Source organism: Scyliorhinus canicula, chromosome 27 (assembly GCF_902713615.1).
Source record: "Scyliorhinus canicula chromosome 27, sScyCan1.1, whole genome shotgun sequence".
Classification (NCBI taxonomy): domain Eukaryota; kingdom Metazoa; phylum Chordata; class Chondrichthyes; order Carcharhiniformes; family Scyliorhinidae; genus Scyliorhinus; species Scyliorhinus canicula.
Genome location: NC_052172.1, coordinates 10,020,204 through 10,031,041, shown reverse-complemented (window position 1 = coordinate 10,031,041; position 10,838 = coordinate 10,020,204). Strand labels below are relative to the sequence as shown.

At 54.8% G+C, this 10,838-nt stretch overlaps 1 protein-coding gene across 8 annotated transcripts in view; it reads left to right on the top strand.

The window, feature by feature from the left end:
* The window catches only part of LOC119957896 (homeobox protein Meis1-like), a 198,260-nt gene that overhangs the window by 162,330 nt on the left and 25,092 nt on the right, over window positions 1-10,838 (top strand). For all 8 annotated transcript variants that reach the window (XM_038786082.1, XM_038786080.1, XM_038786079.1 and 5 more), the window contains one exon: window positions 266-411. In XM_038786082.1, coding sequence (XP_038642010.1) covers window positions 266-411 — 146 coding nt within the window. The remainder of the gene's footprint in view (window positions 1-265; window positions 412-10,838) is intronic.

Here is a 10,838-nt window from a genome sequence, read left to right as displayed (position 1 = left end):
TTCAGTTGCAATTGGGTAAAGAATTCCTCCCCCCCCCCCCCCCCCCCATCCCCCCATTGCAGGTTTATCAGTCAGATCAATATTTTCTCTCCGATTTGAAGCAGAACATTACCCCCCCGCCGCTGCGGTAAAGTGGATCCCGTCAAAGAAAGCGGAGCAGAATGTTCCCGTCCCTCCCCAGCATCCCGCCGAATGGGGGAAATGAGAACGACGCCACATCCCAGCCTCTGCGGGATCGCTAATCCCCTGATTTCTCTCTCCTCAGGCGATACCTTAGACAACAGCGTGGCCTCGCCTGGCACCGGCGATGACGACGACCTGGACAAGGACAAGAGGCGCCAGAAGAAAAGGGGCATTTTCCCCAAAGTCGCCACCAACATCATGCGGGCCTGGCTCTTCCAACACCTCACGGTAAGGCGCAGGGGCAAGTGCCACTCACGCGCATGGAAACATAGGCAATCGGAGCAGGAGGGAGGCCATTCGGCCCTTTGAGCCTGCTCCGCCATTTGTTACCATCATGACTGACCATCCAACTCAATTGCCTGATCCCCTCTCACCCCCCCCCCCCCCCCCCCAATGCCACATCCATTAATCCCCTTTTGCCCCAAGAGTTGCTCCTAATTCCTTCTTGAAAACATGTTTTGGCCTCAACTACTCCCTGTGGTAACGAATTCCACAGGCCGACCACTCTCTGGGTGAAGATATTTCTCCTCATCTTGTCCTCTATGGTCTCCTTCGTCATCAGGAACGTCCTCCTTGCATCTATCCTGTCTAGTCCTGTTCAAATTTTGTAGGTTTCTATGAGATTCCACCCCCCCCCACGCGTCTGAACTCCAATCCTAACCGACTCAATCTCTCCTCATACGTCAGTCCCGCCATCCCAGGAATCAGCCTGGTAAACCTTCTCTGCACGCGCTCCATAGCAAGAACACCCTTCCTCGGATAAGGAGACCAGAACTGCACACAATACTCCAGGTGGGGCCGCAACAAGGTCCTGTCTAACTGCAGCAAGACACCCTTGCTCCTGGACTCGAACCCTCCCGCTTCGAAAGCCGACCTAGCCTTTGCCTTCTTTACCCCCAGCCGCACCAGCGTACCCCACCTTCGCCCATCCCCCACCATCCTGCCCCGTGATCCCACGGAACATCCCAACGAGTTACAGAGTGTGACGGAGGACGTGCGGCACATAAACAGGCCCATGCGGGCCAACTGCTCCATGCTAGTGTTAATGCTGTTGGAGGAGATGGTGGCTTTGGTAGTCGTAGAGGAATCCACAATGAGAAGTGTAAACTATATACACAGTACACTCCAGGACCCATAATGGGCAACAAATGCAGGCCCAGCCCCCAGAGTCTGGGCCCAAAACATGGCCACCAGAGGTGGAACGATTACAATTGGGAAAGCTGAAGGGGGCAGATCTGGAGGTGGGTAGCCATTATGGAGGGTTGGAGAGCTGTGGGAGATTACACAAGGCCTTGCAGGGATTTGAGTATCTGGCTGAAACATTTCAAATTGAGGCATCGCCCCCTGATGCTGGGGAAAGTTCTAGCGTTCCTGAGGTATCCCATAGTACCAGAGAACATGTGAGGAATTGATCCTCTTTGAAAGTCTGGCTTTTCACCTTATTTTAGTTTTCTTTCTGCTCCCGACCCAGATCCAATCAGGCCGGGAAGCAGGAAACTGAAACACAGGTTTCCCTGTCCCGGGAATCACCAACAGCCCATCCTGTACTCCTTGTAAATTACTGATTTTCACTGATCCATGAAAAACAAGAACCCGATTACATTTGGTAGAATCAGAATCCTGTTTATGAGCACCCATTAAGCCCCTCCCCAGGGTTTGACAAGGGTCATGACCCCTCCCCAGGGTCTGACAGGGTCATGACCCCTCCCCAGTATTTGACAGGGCCAAAACCCGTCCCCAGAATTTGGCAAGGTCACGACCCGTCCCCAGGGTTTGGCAGGGTCATGACCCCTCCACAGGGTTTGACAGGGTCATGACCCCTCCCCAACCTTTGACAGGGTCATGACCCCTCCCCAACCTTTGACAGGGTCATGACCTATTCCCAGGATTTGACAGGGTAATGACTCCTCCCCAGGAAATTGACAGGGTCATCTCCCTTCCCCCCGGGTTTGACAAGGTCATGACCCTTCTCCAGGGGTTGACAAGGTCATGACCATCCCCCTCCCACCCCCCCCCCTGCAAGATTTGACAGGGTAATGACCTCCCAAGGAATTTGACCGGGTCATGACCCTTCCCCCCGGGTTTGACAAGGCCATAACCCTTCCCCGGGGTTTGACAAGGTCATAACCACCCCCCGCCCAAGATCTGACAGGGTAATGCTCCCTCCCTGGATTTGATGGGGGTCACGACCCCTCTCCAAATGGCCAAAGCTCTTTTTGGTGAACAGAGAGTGGGTTGTGGAGAGCAGTGGGTCACAATAACAGTAAAAAGGATCTGAATTCCAGTCAGGTGATTGGAGGTTAGATACAGCCATGTTCTCACTGAATGACAGAAAAGGCCCGAGGGGGCAGAATGGCCTCTTCTTGCTGTAACCCTGATGAAATCCTGGTTTAGTTTCCATAAGCCAGCTGTGCTCCGTGCTTCAGCTTGGAAGTGAGTGGCGTCCAGCCACAATAATTAATGAGGATAAATCCGTTTGCTGCTCAGTTAAGCAAAGGGCCTCTAATAGGTGCTAAGCAAAGAGTAACTAATTGAAATGTCTGTAAATGCATTAGATTGCCGAGAGAGCTAATCAGACAGCAGTTAATCACCTGAATCTATTCCCCCGTGGTCAGGCTGAAACTTAAGGATGTGAAGGCCTTTCAGAACCTTCACTAAACTGAGGAACTCCCAGCTGCCTTCTGCCCCATTGAGCCCTGGTCCAGACCCATTGATTTGGAAAATTCTGAATTACCACATCACAAAACGATAACAACCCCGAACTCCGAGCCTTCCAACATTCTTTATTCAATTTACACTCCAGAATTACATTGTACGCAATATGCACATGGACAAAGACTCACACATGCACTGAAAGGTACACATGTACAGACACGTATGTATAAGTATGCACATATAAGGCAGCCATGTAGAAACACACATGCAAACATGTATGTACAGTAAAAACACAATCTCTGGAACAATTGCACCGATACACACATCTATGAGGACAGACATGCACATACAAACATGCACACGTATTCACACACGCACATACACGCACAAAACCTCATGCTCGCACACACACACTCACTCACACACACTCACTCTCACACACGCACACACTCACTCATACACTCACTCTCACACACACTCACTCTCACAAATGCACTCACTCTCATACACACACTCACTCTCACACACACTCACTCTCACTCTCACACACGCACACACTCACTCTCACATACACTCACTCTCACACACACACTCACTCTCACACACACTCACTCTCACATACACTCACTCTCACACACACACTCACTCTCACACACACTCACTCTCACTCTCACACACGCACACACTCACTCTCACATACACTCACTCTCACACACACACTCACTCTCACACACAATCACTCTCACACACTCACTCTCACACACACTCACTCTCACACACACACACTCACTCTCACACACACCCGCTCACTCTCACATGCCCACACATGCACTCTCTCTCTCACAGACTTTGGGGGGTAATTCTGAGCTCACACCAGCCGTGTGCAGGTTTGTGAATTGGGGGTAAAATCTGGAGAGAGTGGGGGAAATGCGAATCTCTCCAGCGAGAGCGTGATTTCCGATTTTCAACACCCTTCACCGGCGGAGTGACACGTAACAACCACAGGAGCCCGTGGACCTCGTCTGAACACGTTACCCTGTCACGCGCGAGCACTCACTCCGGGGCTTGCCCATCCATGGAATATCCACCCTGCACCAGCGTGACGGAGCACCGGAGCCGTTCACAACAGCTTCATGTAACTGTGAACCTGATGACCTCACCTCTGAGGGGGATGTGGGAGGGCAGCGCCCACAGGCAGCCTCCAGGGTGCTGAAAGCTCGGGGGGGTCACTGAAGGGGGTGGGGGGGGGGGGGGTGTCAGAAAACTTTGTCAGGAAATGAATGTTGGGTTGGATGGCTTTGGCTCGTGGGAGGCGTGTCGAGTCTGCAGTCCCTGTGACTGGGGAGGATGAGGGTGCCCTGCAGGGGTGTGCTTGTTACGCTGATTGCAGGCTTTGTAGTGATCCTCGCCTGAGTGTGCACAGAAGGGGCTGATGGGAAATGGAAGCACCACCAGGGGGCAGCACGAGGACATATAAGAGTGACGCCGAAGGCCCGCCCTCGCTCACTTTGGCTGGAGAGACAGGGGAGCAGGACAGGGACGGAAGTTGAGCTCAGGGCTGCAAGTGTGGTCAGGCCTAGTTGCAGAGCATAGAAAAGCAGTATCTTTACAAGTGCCATTCTGTAAGTAAAAGCTAACAGTCATTTATTGTGGAGCACAATAAACCATCCTTCAACTGCTGAACAACTTCTAGCATTCATTTAAGAAACATAACAGACTTCACTCGAGTCAGTGCACGCACACTCACACAGTCACACGTGATCTTGCTGTTCTGTGTGCAATGGCCCAAATGTGAAACGCTTATGGAAACTGTCCAAATGGAAGTTGGACAGTAAAGGTTTGGTGTTAAAGCTCCTGGGGTTATTTTGGTCAATGATGGAAATGAGCACTAACGAGGCGCTGTGCCGATAACACATTCCTGTCTGAGAATCTGCTCCGAGCAAGGTTGAGGCTAATTGTGGCTGAGCGGAATGTGAGGTGCTGATTCTCTGGGGCAGCCTTTCCCACCGCTGCCCCTGGACCACACCGCTGACACCCATCGGCATCTTTCGCTGGTACGTCAAATTATCCGTCCCATCGACGACGATTCCCGGGGCCGTGCTTCTATATCTCTGCCTCTGCTTCCTACTCCACAGCTTTGAGAGCCGTACCTGCAGTCTCCTGCATGTCAACACTCTCCAGTTTCCCGCTGAACACCTCCGCCAATCCTCTGCTCTCAACGGGTTTAGGACCCGTGGCACCACGCACCTCCTTCGAGCAGTTGGATGCCCCTCTTTAACCCGCAGAGTACGCAGCGATGGTGTACCGAATGCTAACCACCTGACGAGACCAGAGAATCCGGGGTCGCCTTTCTCAGAGGAGCGCTGAGGGTGATTTTAGTCGACGTGTTGAAAGTTATTGGCAGAGGAAATAAGGAGCTGGTCTTTGTGGTGCAGTGGGCAAGAAGGCGGCTCGCCGCCACCTTCTCAAAGGGCAATTGGCCGATAAATGCTGGTTCTAGCCGGTGCTGCCCACATCCCATAAACTTGGATTTTTAGCATCGCTGCCTCTGAGCCGGAAGCTCCGGGTTCGAATCCCACCCCAGGACTCGGCGGCCAAGGAAGGTGCGTTGGGAACGCGGCCAAACAGGTAGAGCGTGCCAACCTGCAAAAATCCTTCCCAACGCGCCAATGGCTGGCGGTAAGAGCGGGGGAGACTCCTGGTCAGACACGCCTTGATGTGGAGTGGGACGCCCTCTAGCTATAAACCCCCAGCGACCTGTTCCGGGAATTACCAGCGATGGAAAGGGATGAAAGGCTGCCTTGGCATGGGGTGCGGCAAGAGAATTGGAAATGGGAACTAAAGAGCTCGTGGGCGGGAATTTCTAGCCATTCCCGCCGGTAGGATTTTCCAGTCTCACCGACAGAAATGCACCCCCCCCCACCGCCGCATGTTCCCCGGCAGCAGAGAGTGCGAACAAAACAAGGCCCCGTTTACAGTGGCAGGACTAGAAGATCGGGCCTGGCTGACCGGGAGTGTCTCCTGCTCTGACCACCAGCCATTGGCGCGTTTGGAAGGATTTTACAGGTTGACGTACATGACGGGGGGAGGGGGAGTCTGGGCCCGTCCAGTCTTTCTCGCCAGAGCAAATACGGCTGACGATTCCTGGGCAGTCCCCCTCGGCCAGCCTCAATTCCGTGTTGGGAAGCTGTGATCGGGCACCCTCTTCCCAGGAGCCACCTCTCGGCGCTCTGGCCGTTCGGCAATGGTGTCCGAATTCTGCCCCCCCCCCCCTTCACTGTGTGGAGGCTGCTGAGGAGGCAGCTACTGGGAGGGCAGCGATGCTCTTTCAGTATGAGGGGGTAACCCGTATGCCATTGCTGTTGGCTGCCCGTCTCTGGGAAAAGTGTAGAGAGGCAGAAGTGTGCCACAGAGAGCCTGCCTGACGTGAGCCTATCACACTTTTGCGCGCCTTGCCACCCCCTCCTCCCCAACACCCCTCCTCCCACCTGCCTCCAGAGCCACCTCCAAGGGGTTGGGAAATTCACGCCCATGGAGTCTCGGCCCAGAGTTGGACTAGGTTAAAAAGTGCGGAGATATCAAGAAGATTCCTAGTGACTCTGGTAGAGGTGTTGCCAAGGAGGGCCCTTTCATGGCTACGCCTCTACAGATACAGACCAAGAGTCCCCTGCCTTCCAATCAGCACTCTCTTCCCATGCAGTAGAAATTGTTGTTCCCTTTCCTATTGGCATCCTTGCGAACTGTCCTGGTGGGCGCAAGGTGAAAAGTTTCGATAGGGCCTCCCCATTTTTGACAATACTCAAATTCGGCGCTGCCAAATGACTATTGATAAAGCCAGCCCCCCCTCTTAGATGCCCCTCCGAAAGTTGAAGGGCAATTAGGGCTGGGCGATAAATGTTGACCCAGCTAGCGGTGCCCACCCCCCCCAATGAAGGAATTTTTAAAAAGACTCGACGCCTAAACCCAATTATTTTCTCTGAGAGAACTCCTTAATTGTATCCTCCCATTTTTGAGGTAAATGTGTCTCAGAAAGAACTGTTTAAAGTGTGGGGGGGGGGGGGGGGGTGTTTGGAGGGAGTGGTGGGCGGGGCGACGGTGTACATCAAACATATTTTAAAAACATTTGATTTCCTTTCACATTCTGACCCGACAGGCCTCTCCCCTGTCCAAAGGTCGCAATCCATCATTCGACGGCCCCACCTCTGAGGACACTTTTGTCCTCTCCCCGGGTTCATGTTGGGTCACAGCTGTCACTCGCCCAGCAAGCCCGTTTGTTATGTGGTTATTTGCAATTGGAAACGGCGGGGGAGTGGGGGGCAGAGTGGGGGGGGCGGGGGGTGGTGAGGGAGAGGCAGCACGATCCGGTATCCCACGGCAACCCCCTGGGGCCTATCCTGCTGCCAGGCCTAGGAGTGTGGATGGAGGCCTGTGTTTTCTGCAGGCCCCATCCGTCAACCTGCTGTCAGAATGCCCCCGACACAGGCCTCAGTGTGAGAGACACGGAGGGCCCAGTGCTCATCCATCATGGGCCTGTCAGATAAGAAAAAGGAGAAGCCATCAAAGCCATGGCCTGTAAAAGGCGAGAGGCCCGGCAGCTTTCTTTCTCTCTCTCTCTCTCTCTCTCTCTGTCTTCCGCCAGCTCTAAATGGATCATAATGTTATCTGCCATCTGTTGTCACCGCACTTCAAACAGCTGAGAAAAGAAAGACACATTCAGTCCGCAGCGAGATGGCTCAATCTTTCGCGACTTCCAGACTTCGACCTATCCGGCAAAAAGATTATTGAGGTCCCAGCCAATTCCCACGCGTCCTGACCCCCTCCCCCTCCCCTTCCCCCCTCCCCTCCCCCTCCCCTCCCCCTCCCCCCCCTCCCCTCCCCCTCCCCCCCTCCCCCTCCCCCTCCCCCCCCTCCCCTCCCCCCCCCCCAACCCTCTCAACCCCCCCTCACCTTCAAATGGGTGATAATTGGTACTGAGCAATATTGGACGGCGGGGTTTGCATTTGTGTAGCACCTGGCTCGTGGTCGCACGGGACACCCCGTCGCACTTTGCAGGCGTTGGCGTACATTTGAAGTCCAATCGCTGTTGTCGGGCAGGAAACGCAGCATCCAGTTGCCGCACAATGTGCTCCCACAATCGGCAAGGTGGTAAATGACCCGATGATTGTTCTTTTAGTGTTGGGTAAGGGATTGAGACCTCCCTGGAAAGGCTCGGCGTTCGCTGCCGGTGGGACCCTCGTGCCGGTGGGACTGCTTGTCAGTGGGATTTCCCACTGCGTCCACCCTACGCCGCCGGGAAACCCTCGGGGCGGGAGTGCGTTCCCGATGGTAACTCGGAATCGCAACAGGAGGAAAACTCCAGCCCGCATCTGTACCACCCTCAATGCCAACCGAGATGTTGTACTCGAATCCTGCCAATCCGTCGTCAGGCCAGGCACTCATAGGCCAACATTCCCAGTGTTGAGACACTGGTTACGGCTAATCAGCTACGATGGGCCAAATGGCCTCCTTCTGCGCTGTAGGGATTCTATGGAGGTTGGGAGATCCCGCCACAGTGGTCAGTTGCGGCAATGCCCTCGGGCCTTCTTCAGGGATCTCTGCTGGACTCCTGGGGTTGGGTGACTGAGGGCGAGATAACGGTGAGGGGAGAGGGTGGGTGAGGGGGGGGGGGGGGGTGTGAAGGGGCCAGGCACAAGGGCAGGCGGGTTGGTGGCTTCCCGATGCCGTGTGCCCCTGATCGGGCACCAAATGCCAGTCAACGCGTGACCACCCGAGTCGGGATTGCTGGCTGACCGCCCAGAGGGCAAGGGAGACCCACTTGGGCCTTGTTAAATTAGCGTACTCCCAGCCGATTCTCCCGGCGAATCCCCTCCCCCCCCGAGCGCACAATCCAGTGGCGGCCTTGACCGCCAGTGGATCTGTCAGGGGTGCGGTAACAACTGCCGAGTTTCTCTGGCCTCCCCGCCCCACCCATGTTGGCCGATGGCGGAATCGCACGAGGGATTTCCCGTTGAATCCACCCCACCCCGCCAGGAAACCCATGGGGGGCGGCGGGGTGGGGGGGGGGGGGGGGGGGTGGTATCGCCAGCGGGCATGGACGATCCCCGAGGTGCCGATTTTAAGATCCTCGTCATAGAATTGACAGTGCAGAAGGAGGCCATTTGGCCCATCGAGCCTGCACCGGCTCTTGGCAAGAGCACCCAAGTCCACGCCTCCACCCTATCCCAGTAACCCCACCCAACCTTTTTTGGACATTTACGGGGCAATTTAGCCTGGCCGGTCCACCTAACCTGCAGATCTTTGGACCGTGGGAGGAAACCGGAGCACCCGGAGGAAACCCACGCAGTCACGGGGAGAACGTGCAGACTCCGCACAGACAGTGACCCGAGCCGGGAATTGAACCCGGGACCCTGGAGCTGTGAGGCAACTGTGCTACCCACCGTCCTTGTTTCCAAACCCCTCCACGGCACCTCCCCTCCTCACCTCCGTAAACTCCTCCTGCCCCACAGCACTCCGGGATATCCGCGTTAATTCTGCTGCCTTGAACGTCCGCGATTTTGATCGCCCGATCATTGGCGGCCGTGCCTGCAGTTGCCCGGACTCCGAGCTCTGGAATTCCCGCCTCAAACCCCCTCTGCTTCCCTACCTCACTTTCGCCCTTTAAAACGCTCATTAAAACTTGACCCTTGACCACATTTTGGGTCACCTGACCCAATATCTCCCGATGTTACACAGTGTCAAACTTGTTTTATAAGGTTCCCGTCAAGTGTCCATTGACGATGGGAGGGCAGTGGTGTAGCGGTAATGTTACTGGACTACTAATCCAGAGGCCCCAGGCTGGTGCTCTGGGGGACACGGGTTCAAATCCCACCACGGCAGCTGGTGGAATTTATATTCAATTCATAAAATCTGGAATTGAAAACTCGCCTCACTGACTGTGACAATCTGTAAAAACCATCTGGTTCACTAGAGCCCCATTAGGGAAGGGAATCTGCCGTCCTTACCCGGTCTGGCCTACATGTGACTCCAGATCCACAGCAATGGGGCTGACTCTTAAATACCCCTCGGAAATGGCCGAGCGAGACGCTCAGTTCAAGGGTAATTAGGGATGGGCATCAAATTCTGGACCCAGCCAGCGACACCGTCATCCTAACAAAGATACAAAATAAACAACTTGCTGTGTTTTTTGGGGGGATATAAAAGATCCTAGTCACAGTTGGACAAGCAGGAGCGTTCTCTGCAGTCTCCTGTCCAATGCCTATCCCTCTACCAGCACCAGCAGGAAAAGATAACAGATGATCTATTCACTATCAAATTGACGTCCGTGGGATCTTGCTCTGCCGGAATTGGCTTTCCAACCTCCCATAGAAATCCCTACAGTGCAGAATGAGGCCATTCGGCCTATCGAGTCTGCACCGACCCTCTGAAAGGCCACCCTACCTCGGCCCATTCCCCCACCCTATCCACGTACCCCCACCTAATCTTTTGGACACTAAGGGACAATTTAGCATGGCCAATCCTCCTAACCTGTCTACCTTTGGACTGTGGGAGGAAACTGGAGCACCCGGAGGAAATCCACGCAGACACGGTGAGAACGTACAGACTCCGCACAGACAGGCACCCGAGGCCGGAATCGAACCTGGGTCCCTGGCGCCGTGAGGCAGTGGAATCGAGCGCTGTTCCGCCGCGCCGACCAACATTGTAGACTTCTACAATGTTCCGCGGTTGTGAAATGTGCCGTAGAAAAGCACGTCTCTCGTTGCGACCGTGGCGATGCCTCCGACGAGGACAGAGATGTTGTCATCGTTGCTGGTCTGTGAGGCCTAGTTTAGTCATGGAGCTTGCCTCCGACGTTCAGAACATCCTTTGCCACGACCCTTGCCTTTCCGCGCCCCGACCTGACTAATTTTGTCAGCACCGTCTATTCCCAACTTGCCGTAAGTTTTGCAAAACACCCTGCCCTCTTAACGATCGAGGCGCCGGATCTCCGGAGAGTTCTGGCC